The 22,713-nt window shown below is 39.5% G+C and overlaps 1 protein-coding gene across 1 annotated transcript; it reads left to right on the top strand.

Moving 5' to 3' along the window:
- Positions 1–6,290: 6,290 nt before the first annotated feature.
- On the top strand, positions 6,291–20,777 carry LOC110725020. Its single transcript, XM_021904499.1, has 5 exons — positions 6,291–6,789; positions 6,882–8,107; positions 8,212–8,374; positions 20,410–20,486; positions 20,631–20,777. The coding sequence occupies exons 1-5, from the start codon at positions 6,291–6,293 to the stop codon at positions 20,775–20,777; spliced, it is 2,112 nt and encodes a 703-aa protein (XP_021760191.1).
- Positions 20,778–22,713: the final 1,936 nt, after the last annotated feature.

Here is a 22,713-nt window from a genome sequence, read left to right as displayed (position 1 = left end):
AGCAATAAACACTTTGTTCTCGGATTTATTGTAGAAGTAATACCCTTTGGTTTCTTTTGGATATCCCACAAAGAAACACTTATCCAATTTGGGGTGAAGTTTGTCCGAAATTAATCGCTTGACATATGCTTCGCATCCCCAAATCTTGAGAAAAGACAACCTAGGAGGTTTCTTAGTCCATAATTCATATGGAGTCTTTTCAACAGCTTTTGACGGAGCGCGGTTCAGTGTTTGTGTCGCAGTTTGTAGCGCATGTCCCTAGAAAGAGATAGGAAGTTCACTAAGACCCATCATTGGTCGAACCATGTCTAACAAGGTTCGATTCCTCCGTTCGGATACTCCGTTCAATTGAGGAGTTTAAGGAGGTGTTAACTCAAAAATACCATATTCTTTCAAGTGATCGTCGAATTCATGGCTCAAATATTCGCCACCTCGATCCGATCGAAGTGCTTTAATTTTCTTGCCAAGTTGATTCTCAACTTCTTTCTGAAATTCTTTGAATTTATCAAAGGATTCGGATTTATTCGACATTAAGTAGATATAGACATATCTACTAATGTTTGTTTAACGAAGTTGAATTCTTAGTGGTCTTAGTTATCGGTATCAACTTTTGTCTAATCATATGTAAAAACATGCAATTTCCTTTGAACATATATTTGCAAGACAATTTTGAAACAACTATTGTCAAAGTCTTACATGCAAAATAATTAGGTGTCCAACACCATAGATCATAGTATGTTCAAAAGCATGATGAAAAACTAAGATTAGCTTAATTACATGTCATAGAAAAAATAGTGCATGCAAGCACGACTGAAAAACCATCTTCGTCGTCTACTTGTCCATGCACCAAAACTTGATAAGCTTCTCACTTGGTCCCTGAAAAGGCAACATAAAGTGAGTCATACTTGGTATCTAATACCTATGATAAGCATAATTCACAAGTGTTTAAGAAGATACCTGAGGCAGATGCTCCATTCCTCTATTCCTCTTCTCGAAAGAGCTTGCATTCTCTCTTGAAGTGGCCTTGCCCACCACAATAGAAGCAACGTATCTTTGCCTTAACCTTGAAATCCCTCCTTCTTGATGGTCTTTTGGTTGCCCCAAATGAGTTGGCTCGGTGAAGTAGCTCCACCACATTCTTCAAAGAATGTGTCTCCTTTCTTTCAGAAATGTATGCCCTTAGTCCATCATATCCTGATTGGATTGAAGTGAGCATAATATGACAAGCCATTCCGTCTTCTAATGGAATTCCGAGGAGTTCCATGTGCTTGAAGAGCCTAGTCATTCTTGCCACATGGGGTCGGAGGGGCATACCCGGTCTCAACTTGGTGTTGCAGACTGTAGACCAAAGATGGTACCTCTCTTTCGCAAGACAACCTTGATCCGATGGCTTCACATTCATGTCTGTAAGTGTCCTAGTCACTTCAAGCAAGATTCCATCATTGTTGTCGTTGAAACTCTTAGAGAATCTCACACCGACAACATCCCTTAGTCCTCCAAGGAATAAGTCCGGAAAAGAGAATGGAAGTTTTTCTTTCCATTCTTCCGGGATGGAGTTAGCCATGAGTTATGACACTAATTTGCAATCATTTGACCATGCACAATAAGTTTCGTCACTCAAGTGTTTCTTGGTACAGAGGGTTGGGAGGGAAGTATCCAGAACATACTCCTTGGAACAACTCCGGAGAGTTTTCCTGAGTTCCTCTTCCCATTCTTCAAGGTTTGTTAAGTTAAGCTTGATAGCTAACTTTTCGGGGAGTTCCGGGCACACATGGTTGTTGTTTGAGTTACTTGCAGACATTGTTCTACAATTGAAAGAATTTGAAATGAAAAACCATTCATAAATCAATAAGTTGAAATTTAAAAGCGTTCATGCATATTTTCAATCTTATTGAGCATTTTATCCACGCATTAAAAAATTGTCCCTTATGGGCGAGAATAAAATGATTCCGAGATCCCAAATATCAAGAAATGGTTAAGCATGCTTTGGCTTGTCTTAATCATTAAATATCTTAAGGTAAGCAATCCAATTGCTAATAGCTCCAAGCTACTCTCGGTTTGATAAAATGTCGTATCTAATGCATCCTTGACATTTTATCTCTTTTGCCACGACATCTAAGGACTCCTTACTAATATCGTTGAGCTTAACCAAGACAACTTGTATACCTAGTATACCTTACGTTCCAAGGGAAGTAGTGATGCCTCGCTTTGGCGTAGCCCATCACATACGCGCATTAGTTCGATAAGTGTTGTTCTTAATTGGAACGACAAATTTTAGCTCAATATTGTTAAGGGACCTAGGGTTTCTATGTTGGTTTGATTTAAGTGAATTTAACTAATCATCGCAACATATATAAATCCTAGACATGCATCTAACATTCATATATAACAATAATATATATAAAGCATAAAATAGATGCATTTGGCAACTAGCATGACCCCTTGAAATCTTCAATTTCCATGGGTCTTCATCTTGGCTCGTCTTCATTGAAATGCCGTCTTGAGACATCTTGGCCAAAATAAAATAACTAGCTAGTACGACTAAGATTAATCTAAAGTACAAAAATACTTAACGGTTCGTAGACCGTATTTAGATTTACAAAAATACATAACAGAACGCAGTCCGTATTTTCTATCCTAGTCGGGCCCCACTAGTTGCCATTTTCAATAACCTGTTTTGAAAACAATCTTCCATTCACCCATTCACTATTTGTGAATGGCCCATGCAAATTACGAAATACATAATTAAACACGCTAAACTAGTAACTAACTTAGGTGATTAATCCAATTAACGCGCCTAATTAAAACTAGTCAAAATTGTTTAATTCATTATTTCTAAAAACAAATTGCTCAAGCAATCTAATAAGCTCCCACTAAATTCCGCATCCATACTTAATTAATCCGATTAATTAAGTTGGCTGAACCCGTAATTGTTAAAATCAAAAATTTTGCAAAAGCCGGAAAAATCGAGGTCTAACCTCGTTAAAATAATTACATAAATAATTTAAAACGACAAAATTTTCGCAAAATTGCATAGCCCAAAATTAAGCAACGAAGCCTCACCCAAGCATGGTGCATTGCGCACCATGGCTGCTAGGCAACAGTGGGCTGGCTGGCTGGGGCTTGCTGCCTCGCTGCCCAGCAGCAGCACAAGCTCGCTAACAGCCTACGCCACAAATGCACCAGAAGCATCAAGGGCTGTGCTGGCGCCTGGTGCTAGCATGCTTCGCCCAGCACAGCACACTACGCTGGCCAGTACCACGCATGCCTGCTCGCATGCTGGCGCCTGCCAGCAAGTGGGGGCTGGCTGGTGCTTGCTACCACGCTGCCCAGCAGCGCCCCAAGCAGCCAGCAGCCAATGCCGCTGCCCAAGCCCAGCACCTTAACATTGATGCTCAGCCATGCGCGCACCATAGGCAGCCTACATGTGGGCTGCTAGGCAGCCCGGCTAGCCTTGGTGACGCTTGCGGTTTTGCATCGATTTGCGTGCATTTTACTCGAGATTTTGATCCCGATTTATGTGTGGCATAAATTAATTCTAAATTTTATTTAGAATCAATTTGAGGAAAAAATTAAAATAAAATAAGTCTAACTTAGATAAATTTAATTTTAGTGGTGCACAAGCCTAAATCATCCAAAAATTTATTTTTGAATAAATTTAGGTCTTTTTTTATTCTTAAAATTAAATGAGCTATGTCCATAATTAATTTTGGCCAATATGCAAATTAATAATGGATTTGACAAATGGGAGTTGGAAAAATAAATTAACCATCTAATGATAAAAAATTTTCCAACTTTTATACTTGTGTAAAATAACAAGATTACATCTTCCAATATGAAGATTAATCAAAATTTTACTCACAAGTATTTGAACTTCATGGATTTTAATCAACCAAAATGAAAAAATCCAAACTTTATTCAATATGGAATTTAGGGTTAGAGTTCCAATCATTTAAACCTTCAAAGATTAGAACTTTAACATACTTGGGAACTTAAAATTACACATTCACATCAAACATTTACACATTATTGCAATTAATTTGCAAAATTGTGAAAAATCAAGTTTATGTGAAAATGGCATATCAACTCAAGCACTAATTAAAACTCCATAATTATGCTTAAGGATAATTAAAATATTAGTAGATTAGGGATGCAATAATGCATTTAATCTAACCTTGTAGTGTTTGCATTAATCAAGGCTTAAAAAGATTTAAAATTTTCGTTGAAAAACGAAAAAACCCCAAAAACTTGGGTTTCTGGTTCGAATTTGGCTTATGGACAACTCTCATAGAGGGGTGAATCTGTTTCAGAATTTCGATTCCACCCAAAAATCACTATTTTTGAGCCAAAATCTGGGTTCGACAGCCAAATCGATAAAAATACGAGTTTTAAAATTAATTAAAACGAGCTTCTAATCTAATTAGAAATGCAAAACCAGAAATTAAATCTTTATTTTAAAACACCTTAATTAATCAATAATTTTAAAAATTAAAAGGAGCGTGGCTTCGATACCGCTGTTGGGTTTCGTAGTGACCCACACTACGCGGAAAGAAACCCGCCAAGATCCGCCCCCATAAAGAATGCAACTAACAAGCAAAACGTAATTAAACACAAGAAAGGATAAAAGATTATACCTTTGACGCGTGCTTCGCTCAACAATGAGCTCTTACTTGAACCCCGAAAATACGAGGTCTCCAACGGGATCGTACCCTCGAACCCGACCCGAACGTCCTAAGTCTCGAAGGTTAGTCGAGACCCGGACAAATAAAACTATGAGTTTTACGAATCAAGGTTTACTCAAATCAAGAGTTGTCGTTTAATTCCACTCAAGGTTGTTCTTTCCCAAATACCCAAACTTTGGTATTTATAGGGAAATGAACCCTTGAACTTCATTTCCCAACCAATGTGGGAGAATGAATAATTTTGATAATTAATTGAATTCCAAAATAAATTAATAATCAAATCAATTACAATGCAACAAGTGTCACGGGGAGAGAGAGGGTTAGGTGAGGACCATGAACCTTGGGGGGGACCATTGCCTTGCTCCCCAAGGCATGCTCCAAGCCTTTGGTCCCCACTCACCACAAACCGCCTTAAGCAAGGGCTGCTGGGCTACTGCCACCTAGCACGCCAGCTAGCACGGCCAGCTAGCCTAGCCAGCAACCTCGCATCCCCAGCCAGGCAATGCGTGCAGGCGCTGGGCGATGCTTGTGCTGCTGCTGCGTGCTAGTGCTAGGCGCTGGTGCTGGCCCTTGCCTCTCTCGCCATCGCACACGCACACACCCTCTCGCATAGCCAGCACAGCCAGGCCAACATACGCATAGCCCAGCCAGCGCACTTACGCACGCAAGGCCTAGTATGCGTGCTGCTAGCGAGCCACGCATGCTGGGCTTGGTGCTGCTTGCTAGCTTGCTGTGCTTGGTGCTGCCATGCGAAGGCACGCACGCAAGCACACAACTACGCGAAGGTTCGGTGCTGCATTGCGAGGCTTCTAAACGATGGTGCACACGCACACACGCATGTGCCTAGCATTGCGATGGTGTTGTGCGTGGTGCTAGGGTGTTGCGATAGTGCCCACGCACATGCACACACACATGGGTGCTATGCCTGGTGCGATAGGGCTGCGATGGTGCCTAGGAATCATGCTAGGGCTGCGATAGCGCCTAGGCATGTTGCTAGGGCTGCGATAGCGCCTAGGGACTTATGCCTTGCCTAGCACACCATGGTGCGCCTAGCACACACATGGTGCACCTAGGCTTGCGATGAGCTAGCCTAGCCTAGCTACGGCCACACTCATACTTGTCGCTTGTGATATTACGACGCTCGGTCTCGACGCCCTTGGCTCGATATCCGACGTCTGTATTCGTAAAACTCTGTCGACTCATTAAATCCTTCGGATTAATTCGTCGTCTCGGATCGGTTGTTCGATTGGGTTCGACCCGAAGGGTTTAGTTAAGATTAAGCTGTAATATTAATTGTACCTTAATATTACTGATCGGAAGCGGCCTCCACCTAGGCATTCCGATCACTTGACCTTACTGAAGAATTAGCTCTGTAATAATTCTGAACCCTCTATCAGAATAATACACTTGTTGGAAGGACACCATTCTTTTCATATTCCTGATACGACAACCGGAATCCTCTCTAGCATTGTCAAGCCACCTGTCACTGCTCAGCACTTTGAATTGAAACCACAGTTCATTCAATTCATCTCCAATGACTCTTTTGCAGGCACACCACATGATTGCCCGGTAAGTCATATTGATTGTTTCTTTGAGAAATGTGATACAATGAAAATGAATGGTGTTACAGATGATGCTATTAAACTACGCCTTTTCCCTTTCTCAATAAGGGATAGGGCAAAGGAGTGGTTGAGAGATGAAGGCACTGGCTCGTTCGATACATGGGACAAGCTAGTGAAAGCCTTCTTAGTAAAGTTTCTAGGACAGGAGAAGACTGCTAGGTTGAGAAACGAATTATCCACCTTCAAGCAGTCAGATGATGAGTCTTTATATGAGGCATGGAGAAGATTCAAGCGCTTACAGAGACAATGCCCTCATCACGGTATCCCAGAGTGGCTGTTGATCCAAACATTCTACAATGGTCTGACCCATGAGTTTCGCATATACATTGATGCTGCATCCGGGGGTTCTCTCATGACTAAGAACCCAAATGAAGCCAAGGAGCTAATTGAGAAGATGGCAGCCAATGATAATTATCACCCAGGGGGCAGAGATACTGTGAAGACTAGAGGAAAATTTGATGTTGATGCTTTAACTCTCTTGACAAGTTCTGTACAAGAATTAACAAGCAAGTTTGATAATATCCAAGCTGGATTTTTTTTTACCTCATCCGAAACTTGTCAATATGTGGTATTCAAGGCCATATTGCTCCACAATGTCAACCACCCTCTGATGAAATGTCAATCGAGCAAGCAAATGCCTTCTATACTACGGCACCTAAAAGGCCGTATGATGCTCATTCAAACACATACAATGAAGGGTGGAGAAATCATCAGGACTCCTCCTATACGAACACTCAAGCTCAATTGTATTCTCTGCCACCACCACCTAGTTTTCAAGCAAGGGCATCTTTTAATCACCAACCCATGAATCAACAATTACCACCGCAAACTTCAAAATACAATCTTGATTCCATCATGGAGACTTTCACTACCTCCCTACTTCGACAGCAAGAGCTTATGACAAAGCAATTCGAGCTACAAGCAAAGCAAAATGAACACTTTAAAAGCTCGATTCAATTGCTTATTGGTCAAAACAAGAGGACAGAAACTCACCTTTCTCAACTTTCACAACAAGTGAGTCATTTATCAACTCTTCATGATCAAGAAAAAGTCCAAAAGGAACAATGCAATGCAGTTTTCTTGAGAAGAGATGAATCATTTTCGAGGAAAATAGATGAGAAAGTGAGCAGTGTGGAGTCAAGAAAAGATGAAAAGTGTGAGGATGTAAAAAGCCCCAAATATGTTGCTCCACCAGCCTATGAGGAACCGATGCCCTTCCCGCAAAGGTTGTCAAAAGCCGTGCTCGATAAACATTTTGGGAAATACTGCGAGACTCTCAAGAAGGTATATGCTTCTATTCCTTATTCCGATCTTTTAATTCAAATGCCTCAATTTGCAAATTTTGTGAATAATATTAAAGATCAACATGAGGATAAGGAAGTAGTAAATGAGAAAGGCTCTACTGTTTTATGTGATAGCCTACCACCTAAGCTGCATAATCCTGGTAGTTTCACTATTCCCTGTATGATAAACGAAAAATTTTTTGACAAGGTTTTGTGTGATTTAGGTGCTAGTGTTAATTTAATGCCTTATTCATTAAATGAAAAATTGGGTTTGCAAAAACTTAAACCTTCCCCTACTTCTCTTCAAATGGCTGATAGGACTTTTAGACTCCCTATGGGTGTGGTTGAGGATGTATTAGTTAAGGTTGGTGAACTTGTTTTTCTTGTTGATTTTGTTGTTATGGACATGAAAGAAGACCATAAGATCCCGATTATATTCCGTCGTCCATTCGTTGCCACAAGTCAAGCTCTAATAGATGTTCCTAGGGGACAAGTGACCATTAGGGCCCAGAATAAACAAGTAATGTTTAAGCTCTTTAATGAACATAATTTCATATTTGATGGTGGTACTTGTTTAAGAATTAATACTACTAACCCTTTGGTTGATAAGTGTATATTTGGTAGAAATTTTTTGATAAACGAGGACAAATTCCACCCAATGATGTGTTTAGCTACATGAAGATAAGTTCGGATACAAAGCATGTCAAATATAAAGTTAAGGAGTCACTTGGAGGCAGATATTTTCATGGGCAACATCGCGGAGTTCCTTCTTCGTGTGGTGACCCAGGTTGAGCTAATAACGAAGGTCAAGCTAAAGACCTTGATAAACTAGCGCTTTGCTGGAGGCAACCCGTATTTTATTTTTTTTATTGTAGTCTTTTCTAATATTTGTGTGTTTTTTGTTTGTCTTTGGCTTTTATAGAGGTAAGAAGTGTGTAAATTGCGCTTGTGGGAGTTTGTTTTTGTGCAGATTTTGAGCCAAAGAAAAGCTGAATTTGTTAAACCTTTCAATATCCTACGCGCCCGATCGGGCACCCCATGCCCGGTCAGACCGGGCGCGCATACGTTTCAGCAAAACTGCTCAAGTTCGACAGGCCATAACTTTTGCGTTACTTAACAGATTTTTGCGTGTTACCAATCGTTGGAAAGCTCTTCAAGTCTAATTTCCAATTCAATTAGAATAACTGCATTATCAATTATACATCAAAATTTATGATCAGGATAGTGCACATGACTCAATTTATATCCTTTTCCCACTAACTTCCCTTTAAGACAATGAGGACATTGTCTGATTTAGCTTGGGGGGAAGTTCTTGTGTACACAAGGTATATCTTTCACTCTCTCTTTCTAATTTAGTGTGTTTAGACTACCAGTAAGGTTCAATGCTTTCATCTGAAAAAAAATAAAAAAAAATGATGAAAATTACGAGAATCATGATAATGAATGGCCATTGAACTACTTCCCTGTGCCCCTATCCTTAATGCCAAAAAGGTTTTGATTTAATTTTGATTGAAAGACTTGCATTATGGATTAAAAGATCATGATTTTACCTTGAATTGGTTGATCCCTAATAGGGGTCAAAGCTATTAACCATGTATCATTTAGGAGCTTGGATGTGTTAACCGTGAGGCTTGAGCATTATATATTCATTCATATGTGTGTTTAGTTCTTGGTGTAGCATTAATCTTAGTTTTGATTCTAGACTCTTAATAGTGTGTCGTAATGCATTGCACGTGCACGTTGAAATGACGAAGGCCATGTTCATTAGGTGGCCTCCAGACGAATTTAGAACATCTGTTCCCTTCTTGCTCGCCCATGTTGTAGCTTGACTATATTTTTTGTGAACTTTACAAAATTACCCCTTAGTCCCAATTTGGTTATTTTTCCCAAGTCTAGCTTGGGGGAGCTATATTATGCGGTATTTTGTGTGATTTTATTTCAAGTTGCAATTGATGAGAAATATATGAAAGAAAAAGAGAGAAAAGAAGGAAAACTAGCATGGAGGTTTGCTGAAAAAAAAGGGGAATGAATCAAAGAGCGAGGAACAATAAAGAAAAAAAATAATAAAGGAAAAAAAAAAAGGAAAAATGTTGATGTGAAAAAAAAAATAATAATAAAAAGAAGCTTGAAGTTGGAAAAGAATGTGAAGAAGTAATGGGTGTTTTTATTGTAGTTGGGTTTGTGTTTTGTTGATAAAAAATGGTGAATCGAGGGTGTGAATCATTGCATTTGATAGCTCCCCGGTTAGACTAATATAGCCCACATTTCCCAAATTACTTCCCACCCATTCTTATTCCCAGCCCACGTTACAAGCTTGAAAACGTCCTTCCGATCTTCGTGCATAGCATTGTGTTCATGTGAAACGAGTCTTTTGTCAAAATGCTGGAGTATATGTTGCATTTCTAGTCGACATTGACTAGGATGAGCGATATTATGACGCTCTAAACACGCGAGCGTTGTGAGATGGGGGGGTTGCATTATTGGTGGGGATGGTGAGAGATGGAGCTCGCTTTTAGCTCGCCACATAAAAAGTGTGTTGAGTGACCACCGATGTGAGATATTCTAGTCATCGATTCTTGAAATATACATGGTTGTTCTCCTTTGACGATTAATTAGGTGGATCGACAGTTTGAGTGCTTTGATTGGTTGGCTAGGATGCATGCTTGGTTGATTTCGATTTTGAGTCCGTGTTTTAAATATTGCATTATGGGGTGAAGTATTTTGTTTGGTTGTTGATTATTTTTGATTGTCTTTCTTGAGGACAAGCAAGAGTTTAGCTTGGGGGAATTTGATGTACACGTTTTATACATAGATTTATCCCGACTTTTCATTACATTCTTGCATGGTTTTAGGCTCTTTAGAGCCATTTTCCGCTAACATTCTCTTCTCTGGTGTGTTTGGTGTGTTTTTATAAGTTTTACAGGAACTTGGAGTTTCCCGGATGATTCGGACACGTTTTGAGCGTTTACGGAGATGTTAGTGGACAAGGATGTAAACACGAGCTAAACATGAGCTAAGCCGAAGAAGAATTGCAAGCAAACAACATTTTTCTACTATGCCCGGTTGGGCTATGCATGCCCGGTCAGACCGGGCACAAAAGGATTTATTATTGGTGCTAATTATGAAGAACAAAGTAAGCTTGGGCATTTATCCCACGTGCCCGATCGGGCAGCTCATGCCCGGTTGGACCGGGCGCGTGGTGGCTGATGATGCTCAAAGCTACGAAGATCAAGATGCAAGGCTGCAATTAAGATGTGCCTCGCGCCCGATCGGGCGCCACTTTCCCGGTTAGATCGGGCACCGAAGAGAAGCAATGAAGGAAGAGCATCGCTTGTTTAATACCACCTGCCCGATCGGGCATGGCAAGCTCGGTCAGACCAGGCAGTGTGGTGCGCATTGTCGGTTTATTATTTTCTTGATTTTATTTCATTAAGGGTATAAATACCCATTGTAATCATCATTAGAAGGGGACTTAGTTAATTCCTTAAGTTTTATTTCTCTCTCTAGAACCCTAGTTTATTTCTTTAAAGCAATTTAATTCCTTCAATAGATTTTAGTATTAATGATTAACAATTTGAGTTATTTCAATTGAAGCATCATTGGTATTCATCTCTATTCCCTTCTCTTTCAATTATTATTGTTTTCAATTATGTTTTCTTTGATTATTTTTGTTATTGCTTATTTCAATATGTGTGAGTAGTTGTTATATTTCAAGACTTAGGGTAGCCCAATTATGATTGATGCATGAATTGATTCTTTAAATTCTTTAATAACTATTACAATTGTTTATGCTAAATCTATTGTGATTATGCCAATACTAGATTAGAGATAATTAGTATTGTTATTATTCCATAGTTCTAATCACAACGAGAGTTGGGTTTTAACGGATTTGAGTAGATCAATTTAGGGTTTGAAATTCATCACGAGAGTAGTTGAATTGATAATTGGGAAGTGAAGTAAAGTGTTTAATGTCTCTAATTTGCATGATTCCATGAGAATAGGCTTGATTGTGGTTAGAGAAGCCATTGATACTCGAGAGATGTCCTTGGTATTGATTAGGATTTACTTTTCCCCATGTTATTTGGAATTGTATGCTAGGGGTAGATAGATAATTGCATCGATTGTAATTGTGGTGATACTTGATCTTGGATATTTTAGTTTATTGATTCATTATATTCTTTTGATTAATTCTAGTTTTTCATACAATAGTTCCTAGTTTATTCCACCATTGATTTGATTCTTGCTTTGTGATTATTTGAGTCTAGATAATTTAGGTGAACCTTAGTCTCTTGGGATTCGATCCTTACTTTCAAGTCTACATAGTAGTGGTCTAGTTAGGTTATTTTTTTTAGGTACGCGACACGCCTATCAACTAATAAGTTCATCAACGGCTATATAGTCGGCCATAAAATTACCAATCTCCTCACCCACGGTCCCTTGAATCATACTTCCTTCCGGGTGAGCCGGATTCGTTACTTTATTTTGCAATGTACCCATGTGTCTTTCAAAAGGATAGCACCACCTCATAAACACTGGACCGCACAACATAATCTCCAGAACCAAATGAAGAATCAGATGCACCATTATGTCAAAAAATAAGGATGGGAAATACATCTCAAATTTGCACACAGCCACAACCACATCCGCCTGCAAAGCATCAAGTGTACAAGGATCAAGCACTTTGCTGCGTATTGTATTGAAAAACAAACAAAGGCTTGTAATAGCTTCCCTTACGTGCTTCGGTAAAATACCACGTATTGGAATTGGTAGGAATACTTGCATCATAATGTGACAATCATGGGATTTCATACTTGTCAGCTTCAATTCTCCATTTACGGATACAAATCTTTTCATGTTAGATGTGTACCTTGATGGAACCTTAATTCCGTACATACATGCACAAAACATCCGTTTTTCTACCCTTGACAATGTGTAGCAAGCCGGAGGTAAATAAGCCTTTTCATCCTTGCCTTTACCTTCATATTTCTTCTTCGATGCATCCGTGGCCTTTCCCTTTTCCTTTCCCTATCCCTTGCTCTTCCCCTTTCCTTTTTTTCAAAACAATTTCATTTTCCTTTTCCTATTCCTTTCCCTTTCTAACCTTTTCCTAAGCCAACAATTCTGGACGAACCCCCATCTTTTCCTTATCTAACCGTGCACCCTTTCCATCCTTTGTTTTGCTTTGAATATTTATCAACATTCCTACAAGAGCATCACACACATTCTTCTCTATATGCATCACAAAAAGATAATGCCTAACGTCATGTTCTTTCCAGTACGGAAGCTTCCAAAAGATTAATTATTTTTTAAAGAGAGTTGTTGAGTCCGCAACTTTTTCTATTTTCCTAAATACTGTTGGTATACCCTTAACTCGAGCGTAAACCTCCTCACCATTCAATGGCCTAGGCGCAGTCCCCTCTTCCACTGTCCCATCAAAAGCCTTTTTCTGCCTACGGTACGGATGATCGCGCCTGAGCAACCTTCGGGTCCGCACGTACACCTCTTTGTGAGAATGATCAAGGTGTATGCTTGGTATGTCATCAATACAAATGGGGCATGCTTTTTTTACTTTGTTCTTTTACCCAGACAAGTTGCCATATGTAGGAAAATCATTAACGATCCACATAAGAGTTGCACGCAAAGTGAACATCTCATTCTTATGAGCATAAAAAATGGAAACCCCTTCGTCCCACATCTTTCTCAATTCGTCAACAAGTGGTGCAAGATAAACATCTATGTCATTTCCAGGATGCCTTGGCCCCATTATTAGCAGTGAAAGCATTACATACTTACGTTTCATGAACAACCAAGGAGGCAAATTGTAGATCTTTAAAAGAACCGGCCATGTGTTGTGTTGGGTACTAAGAGTGCCAAATAGATTCATCCCATCCTTGAACTACCAAAGCCTTAAATTTCTGACTTAATCACCAAATTTCCAAAACTTCATATCAATGTTCTTCCATTGCGGGGAGTTAGCTGGATGCTTTAGCATTTTGTTTTTCTTTCTTCCCTATGCATGCCACCTCAAGTTTTTATCATCTTTTGGTGTTGAGAATAGACGCTTAAACCTTGGAATAATGGGAAGATACCACAACACCTTAGCAGGAGGTCCCTTCGTACCAACATTGCAACTCATGCGCTTGTAGCGCGACTTCTTGCATCGTGGACACTCCTCCAATTGTTCATATTCATTTCGATAAAGAATACAATGCATGTATCTTGTTATACTCCAAACTAAATGGACACATGAGCTTCTTTGCATAATTAAGACTTGGGACCTTCACTCCCGTCAGGCAACATCTCACTAAACGCGGTCAAAAATGAAGTAAAACTAGTGTTCGTCCACCCATGCTTCGACTTAATGTTAAAAGTGTTAGCACGGCTGATAGTTTGGAGTATATTTTGCACCCAGGATACAATGACTTTTTAGAAGCCTCCGATAATGACTCAAACACGTCACCTTCAACACCATGCATCATCTCATCCACCCCTTCATCCTCAACCTCATCCACCTGATCATCCTCAAATCTATCCTCATCACCATTATCAATAATATATTCATCATTCTCGTATTCCTCGTTCACACGAATCTCATTTCTTCTATCATGCACATCATTCCCATCAACATCCCCACAATACTCTCCTTCTTCACCGTGGCAAATCCACACATGGTATTTAACCCTAAACCCACGACAAATTACATGATCTCTAATGATTTCAACACTATTGACTACCTTCACATTATTACAATCAACAAAAGGATAATAGAGGCAATCGACACCCATTTTGTGTTGATAAGATGATGCCCTCTTGCAAAACTCTTGAACCCCATGAAAGAATTCCAATGTATCACGTCTACCATACATCCAAACCACGATCCTTCTCCATTTAGTAAATTGTCTCTAAACATAGCAACATATTATGAATAATGTATAATTGCTACATATATTATGTAAATCAAATTCAAACACAGACCATGCATATACCATTCATATAGTGAAAAAATGCATGCTTTCAAAGGGTCCTTGTCACTCCAACCTAACTTATCCTTGAACTTCTAATCTCACTAGTGAATGTATGTCGACTTTCCAATTTTAAGGAAAATCCGGCAGAATTTTCCCCTAGTTCTCCAAGTACACGATGTAAATAAGTACCTACCCACATATATACCTAGAAACCATGGTGAGGAAATGGTAAGCCAAGATGTTGCTTAAAATCGAAAAAAAAGACATACATTCACCACCTAAGTGAGAGTAAATGTTCAAGAGCAGTCCCAACCGGGGACTATTCAAGACTTTCTCCTAATGAGAAAGCCTTGAACGGGTATCTAGGCATATGATGATGCAAGCATTCTATAGTTGCATTTATTTGTCATTAAAAAATACACAAGTTGTAATAGCATGAAAAAACCTTTATTATTTAGATAAAGTGAAAGAAATATAACTTAGGAAAGTTTATAATTCATACCAATATATCAAGTACAATGGATGTACACTTTCTAACTTCCCACTTGAGCTAAATATGTAGTCTTCAAGCTAAACTTGTGCTTCACATATGAATCTATAAAAATAAAAAAAATAAAAAACAAAACAAAAAACAAAAGTTAGTAACTAATTAATACCTACATACATTGCTAAAATATACCGCATCATTAATCAAACTAACAATTGCTAATCACTAAATTATTTAAAATTTAGAGTAATTAATTTACTTTCACTAATTTATTCACTAATTATTACACAATTGCTAATCACTAATTCAACCACATTATATTTTACATACCAAAATTCATTTAACTAACAAGGTTACTAATCTCTAATTTATTAAAAATTTCCAATTAAACCACCTAAAATTCACAAAAAGAAACATATAATATAGACAATTTAAGTAGCAATCAATATTAGGGTTAAATTATATTAAAACCCTAGCTAACTTTAGTTTGCTCATGTGCCCAATAATTGTTCAAAATGCAAATAAAATAAAGGTAGAGCTAGAATTGAAAATAATTGTTCAAAATGCACAACAAAATTAAAACTAACCCTACATGGAAGAGGTGAAGATATCCACCATAATTGGAGGTGGAAGGGGAAGAGAGCTGGAGGGCAGAGGAGCTAGCTGCACGCAGGTGGCCGGTGGAGCAGGCGGCTATGGTGGATGTCGGGGCTACTCCTATGCATGCTGCTGAAATGAAGAGGGAAGAGGACTTCGCGGTTGTTGTTGGAGGACGCGACTGTGGTGGAAGGGGTTTTGGTGCAGGTGGCGACAGTGGTTGAGGGGGTACCCGTGCGCGCAAGTGGCGGCTGTGGTGAAGGAAGGTGGTTGATTCAAGAGAAGGGAGAAAAGAAAAATGCGTGGGAAAAACAAAAATGAAAAGCAGGGGGAAAGAAAGAGAAAGAAGAGAAAGCTGTATGGCGGTTTTTCTTTTTTTTTTTTTTTTTTTTTTTTTAAATTCGCACCAGTTTCAACCGGTGCTAATAACGTCATTTCGTACCGGTTTGGTTTGAATCGGTGTCATTACTCTTTCACTCAATCCCGCCTAATTTTTTTTGCACTGTTTTTTAAAAATTGGTGCGCATTTTGCGGTGCTCATTTATGTTTTACTACTAGTGTAACCATCCACCCATCCTTTTAACATATATATAAAAAAATTTAATCAAAATTTTAATTAAAAACAATTGAAATATGCAATAAAAATATTTTATTTTTTGCAAATTAATTTTTTCAAAGAATAAGTAGCTAGTGTTTCCTTTTTATTTAAGTATTAATAATAACTTATGGTAGAAATAACCAGAAGTTAAAAAAAAATTTATATGATTTTTTATTTATTGTAAAATGATCATCCATGAGTCACTTGATCCTTTCGTGTCATCCGCGGATGACGGGTGGACGGATATGGATGATTGGTGAAGCGGGTGATGGATGGTTGTGGATGGAGCGATTCGAATGATGGATGGATGTGGGTGAAGCTCCCCCCGATCTGATTCCGATCCATTACCATCCTTAGTTCTCATGATTTAGCTACTAGACAATATACAAATTAGAAAAGATGTAATAAAAGAAAAAAAAAATTAAATTGTAAAAAAAAATAAAACAAAAAGAGTCATGTGATTGCAAAATATATAAAAGGAATAAAGTAATTTTGCTTTCTACCACCCACTTTAATTTACAGTATAATGATAGGTCGTCGTCGAGCCTACCAAAGAAAATCCTTTCTTGGTCTCACTAACTAATAGCAAGGGTAAGAAAGGGTTGAACCCATGAGAGGCATTGAATCAACCACCGAGATACTATCGTTTAAATAAGCTAAATGAAGTCGAAATTGGTTTGGTTTTAAGTAACTTATACTAGTTCAAATCAATTAAAGGCTAAGAGGAGAATAACAACATTTAGAGGGTTCTAGGGCTCGGGTTATACCACTCAACTTCGTCACAAATCACAATTAGCATGCAACAATCAAGGTAAATTAAGGGCATAATATAGGGGAAATCATCTAAGGCGCCTAACTACTCTCTCAAGCTAGAGGGAATACTTGAATCATGAATACTACCTACTCTCGTGGTTACAAAGCATAAAACAAGTATTAGAACATAATCACGATGACATAAAAATTCCCTTGACTAGAAATTCCTATTCTCATGGAATTTAAAGTCAATTAAGCATAAGGGAGCTAACTCAAGTTCATCTCTCGATCATTCATTGAGAAAGCTTTGATAAATAGTTTTAGCAATGGCCATATACAAGAACTAAACAATGAAACCACTTAAGCTCAACTAATTAACACCCCACAATCACCAAATTATTACATGCAACAAGTTATTAGTGACTACATTGAGGGTTTTACCCAAACCTTAGAAATTAGATAACTCACAATCCATGGAAATTAAAGCAATTAAAGATTTCAAGTAATTCATGAAAAAATTCAAACTAAGAATATTAACAATCTAATCATACAAGAATTAAGCATGTAATTATTAATTAAATTAGAAAAGATAGAAGAAAAAAGTGAGAAATAATTACTAGAAAGCTTCAAATTGAGCAACAATGGTGGAACTTGTCTTCTACAATGATTTGGATTGAGATTTCCAAGATAAGAATTAAAAGCTAACTAATGATTTTAAAGTTTTTGATGTTCTAAATTACAAACTAAGAAGAAGGACTCTGGGAAATTGGCTCTCCGTACAAAAGAAACCCTAAAACTATTTATACCCCCCAATTACATAGTAAACTCCGCAAAAGAAAAGTCGCAAAAGTACAGGCCTCTCCAGGCCTTGGAGCGGCCGCTCCAAACTAGGTGAAGTTGGGGCAGAAACTCCAGTAGCAAGGTGGAGAGGCCGCTCCCCAGGTGGAGGACCGTGCACCTATGTTGGAGAGGCCTCTCCACATTCTTCTTTTAAATCAGATAAAGGAAGTAGGAACTTCAGCGTCGGGGTGGAGAGGGCTCTCTAAATAGGTGGAGAGTGCACGCCAGGTGGAGAGGTCGTGCACCTATGTTGGAGAGGCCTCTCCCCACAAAATTTCTTGAATCTGCTAAGGGAGGCCGCTCCACTGCAGTTCTCTCTTTCTTCTTGATTTGCGCTCCTTTGCTTTAGCTTTTTTCCATCATTTTCTTGCTTCCAACCTCGGTTTATCATCCATAGGCGTCAATTAATTGTCTTTAGGCCTAAAATCTTAATAAAAACACTAATAACCATTACTAGAAATAGGCCGTTTTCCGACGGAATAGTTCCGACGGACTTAAATTCTGTTGGAGAATTCGAAAATTCCGACGGAATTTTGGTCTGTCAGAAATATCCGTTGGAAAAGATAAGTTGCGACGGAAAATCCATCGGAAATATTCCGACGGATTTTTTTCCCTCGGAATTTGCTGCTTCCGACGGAATATTCCCTTGGAAAATATCTACCGACGGATAGTTCCGTCGGAAGCTGTAAATTTCGAGGGAAAATAAATCCCTCGGAACATATTAATTTCCTACGGATTTTAATTCCTATTGCGGTGGGATTTTATTAAAAAAATCCCTATTGCGGTGGGATTTTATTAAAAAAAATAAAAAATAAAAAATAAAAACCTAAATCTAAAAACACGGAACTCACATAACACCCCCCTAATTCTCTTTCTTTCCTATTCTATCTCTACGCCCCTCTTCTTCTTCTCTCTCCTCTCTCCTCTCTTCTTTCTCTTTCTTTCCCTCTCCTCTGCATGTCTGCCTGTTCTTCTTCTTCTTTCCCTTTAATTTCTCAGCCCTCCTTCTTCTCTTCTCATCCCTCCTTCTTCTCTTCTCATCCCTCCTTTTTCCCCCTCTCTCTTTCTTCTCGATCTCCTTATCACTCCTCTTTGCAACACCACCACCACTACAACAACCACCGTCCGCAACAACCACCAAGAAGAACACCACCGCAACAACCACCGGCTACATCAAGGCCGCGGAAGAACACCACCACCGCAATAACCTCCGACAACGCCAACACTGAAAACAGATCTACATTTAATTTTGGTTAGAATTAGATCTAGTTTTATTTTGTTCAAATTTTCAATGTATAACTTTTTGTTTTTGAAATAATTGTATATTTAAGTTAAATTTTTGCTAAATTTTGAATTGTTAAATTTCAATGTATATGTTGGTTAAATTTCGAATTATGTTGATTTTAGATCTATTTATTTAATTTTTAACTTCTGTTTTTTATTTTATGTATGTTGTTTAATTTTTTTTTCACGGGTTAGGGGTTTTTTTGGCGGGTGGTGAGGTGGGTTCAGGCTGGTGGGTTATGGTAGGGTAAACCGGATTATTGGCGGCGGTGGGTTAAGGGTGTGGTTAGGCGTGGTTGGTTAAGGTGTGGTTAGGCGTGGTGGTTAGGCATTGGTGGGTTAAGGGTGTGGTTAGATGTGGTGGTTAAGGCGGTGGTGGGTTAAGGGTGTGGTTAGGCGTGGTGGGTTAGGGTTTGGATTAGAGGGTTTTGGTGGGTTAAGGTGTGGTGGGTTACGGTGGTGGATTAAGGTGGTGGATCTGGTGGGTTAGGGTTAGGTGGGTTAAGGTGTGGTGGGTTAAGGTGGTGGATCTGGTGGGTTAGGGTTAGGTGGGTTAAGGTGGGTTAAGGTGGTGGGTTAAGGTGGTGGATCTGGTGGGTTAGGGTTAGGTGGGTTAAGGTGGGTTAAGGTGGTGGGTTACGGTAGTGGGTCTGGTGGGTGATGGCGAGGTAGGTTTTTTCCTTTTTTTTATTTTTTTTCGGCAGGTTCCAACGGACTATTCCATCGGAAGGTAAAGTATAACGACGGAAACAGTTCCGTCGGAACTTTGCGACGGAATTTCCAATTAAGTCAAACTTGACTCTGACAACCATAAATCGGGTCGGAAATTCCATCGGAATGGACCTTTCCGACCGAATTTCCCTAGGAATATCGCGAAATTCCTACAAAAGGTAATGCAACGATGCCTTCCGACGGAATTTAAGGGTTTTTTGACAGATTTTTTCCGTCGTTGATTGGCTGTTTTCTAGTAGTGAACCCGTGAAGCATAGGATACATAAAAATAACATAATAATAGAGTAAAAGTGAACCAAAAATTAGGGTTGTTGCCTGGTTCTTTATTGCTCTGTTGCTCCTATAATAGCTGCAACCTGCTAGTTATCTATGTGTTCCAGCTGCTGATCTATGTCTATTGCTTTCTGTATGCTGGCGCTGCCTCATCCTGGTGATGTGCTGTTGTTTGTTCTGTTTGTGCTGATGCTTTTCTGCTGGTAGTGCTGTTGCTGTTTGCTTGCTATCCTGGTTTCTCAAAGTTCTTCCTTTCTTGCTGCTCTAATGTCTGTTGCTCTGTTTCTTGTCAGCTGTTGTTGCACAGTTGTCTGCTCTGCCAGCTAATGCTCTGCTGGTTGCTGGGCAGTTGCTACTGTGTTGTATGCTGGTGATCTGTTGGTTGCCGGGCTGTTGCTTGGATCTTAGTTGCTTGTTGCTGCTACTAGTCTCTGTCTACTACTTGTTGGCTGCTAGCGTTGCCACAGTCTGATGTTGTGTAGTTGTTGATTTCTACTGTTGCTGATCTGCTGAGTTTGTTGATGCTGGTTCTGGTTGTGCTGTTGTTGTCATGCTGGATGTGCTGTTGCTAGTTTGCTTGTTGTCCTGGCTTTCAAAGTCTGTTGGCTATCTGCTACTTGCTGGCTGTTTACTAATGTTGTTCCCTGCCTCTGCATGCTGATTGCTAGTGTTGTCATAATCTGGTGCTGCTCTGTTGCTGGCTTCTGCTGCTGTTGGGTCTGATGCTGCTGTTTCTGTTTGCTATTCTTTGTCTTTTGAGGAATATTAATGGTGGAAGATGCTTAGTATGGCGTTTTTTTGCTGCTGTTTTGCTGGTTTCTGCTACTACTGTTCTGCCGGGGTTATTGGTGTTGGTTTTTGTTTACTGTTTTTGTTGTCTCAAAGCATGTAATTTCTTTAGTTATCGTTTATGTTTGCATTGATGCAGCCTGTTTTCTTTGTTTGTTCTTGTTGGCTGCTTCTTGGTGAAGGTGTTTTGGGCTTTAGCTTCCTCCTTATCTTTTTTGTAGGCCAATTTTTTGTAAGCTTGTGTGCTTGGTGTTTGTCCAGTTCCTTTGGTTTCGGGTAATCCTCCTAAAGGGTAGCTCGTTTCCATTGAGTTCAGAAGAGCCGTGTTTGGTACAAGGTTCTTTGAAACCCTTCCTAGAAGGTGGCCTTTGGACCTTGGCCCTTAGCTGGTGAGTGTGTTCCCGTTGGGGCGTTTGGTGTTTTGGAGTTTAGGCCTTTGGGCCTTTTGTATTCCTATTTGCTGCTTCACAGCTCTTTTTAGTAATGAAATCTACTATTTACAACAATAAAAAAAAAAAAAAAAAAGAGTAAACCAAATTACCGATTTATCAAGTAAAAAAGGTTAAAAAACACCCTAAAATGATGTCAAATAACAAGTTATAAAATCCCCCCAAGCTAACCTTTTGCTCATCCTCGAACAAAACAAGCATGTCAAACAACTTGCTAAAAATCAAACCAAGGAGGGGCAACAAGGAGAATGCACATATAAACAAATCCGCATGGTAAATACCATAACCACTTTTAGAGCAAGTGAGAAGCAATTTAAACCTCTAAGTCGCCCTACAGGAAGAGTTTTTATCTCGTGAGGGTTTCCATTGAGCTTAATCCACAACTCACGCAAGCCACAATAAAAAAAACCATCAAACTATATATCCTCATTTTATTTGCCCAAGTCAACTCATCGGGATATGAATTACAAGTATGGTCATAGAGCAACTTTCATTTATGAAATCTAATCAATGTACACATGAGTTGGGGATAAAGAAAGAAATTAAACAAGATTGCAGTAGGACACTTACTTAAGCTTCTTACTGAAAGGAATGGTGTCCTTCCAACAAGTGTATTATTCTGATAGAGGGTTCAGAATTATTAGAAAGCAAATTCTTCAGTGAGGTCAAGTGATTGGAATGCCTAGGTGGAGGCCACTTCCGATCAGTAATATTAATGTATAAATAATGTTACAGCTTAATCTTGACTGAACCCTTCGGGTCGCACCCCAATCGAGTAACCGATTTGAGACGACAAATCAATCCAACGGATCAGATGAGTCAATAGAGTATTACAAATAAAGACGTCGGATATCGAGCTTAGAGCGTCAAAATCGAGCGTCACAAGTCGAGTCGAATTAGAATGCGACGAGACGTGGAATCAAGCAAGCGACTAGTACGAGCCAAGTCGTAGCCTCGCCTTGGCCTAGCCATGCGAGTGCTATGCTAGACGAGGTCACCAACCGCATGCATGCTGGCATGGAGGGAATCGCACAACACTCGCACATCACACAACACGAGCATCGCAAGCATCGTTCCATGCGTGTGTATGCTATGGATGTGCGTGCTTGCTAGCATAACAGCACCAGCCATCGCAGCATGCTGGGCCTCGCACTGCACAACTCGCAGCATCGCACTAGCACAAGCAGCGTGCTATGTGTGCGTGTGCTGTGGTTGTGCATGCTTGTGTGCTGAGTAGCGCCTAGCACAAGCAGCAGCTGCCAGGCAGCGCCTAGCATACGCTACGCAACAGCAGCAGCCCGCATTGCATGCGTGGCTTGCTGGCTATGCGCATGCGTATGCGGACTAGCCAGCTAGCCT

This window comes from Chenopodium quinoa, unplaced genomic scaffold (genome assembly GCF_001683475.1).
Source record: "Chenopodium quinoa cultivar QQ74 unplaced genomic scaffold, ASM168347v1, whole genome shotgun sequence".
Taxonomy (NCBI): Eukaryota; Viridiplantae; Streptophyta; class Magnoliopsida; order Caryophyllales; family Amaranthaceae; genus Chenopodium; species Chenopodium quinoa.
The sequence above is the reverse complement of the archived record's forward strand: the minus strand, read 5'-3'. Positions and strand labels throughout refer to the sequence as shown.

Bases quoted from the DNA above. Each gene is read 5' to 3' on its own strand.
- LOC110725020 (XM_021904499.1), top strand. From the start codon at position 6,291: ATGAAAATGAATGGTGTTACAGATGATGCTATTAAACTACGCCTTTTC. The intron at 6,790-6,881 runs GTTCTGTACAAG...GTGGTATTCAAG, and splicing joins TGCTTTAACTCTCTTGACAA to GCCATATTGCTCCACAATGT. The intron at 8,375-20,409 runs GTTGAGCTAATA...GTTTCTTGTCAG, and splicing joins TTCTTCGTGTGGTGACCCAG to CTGTTGTTGCACAGTTGTCT.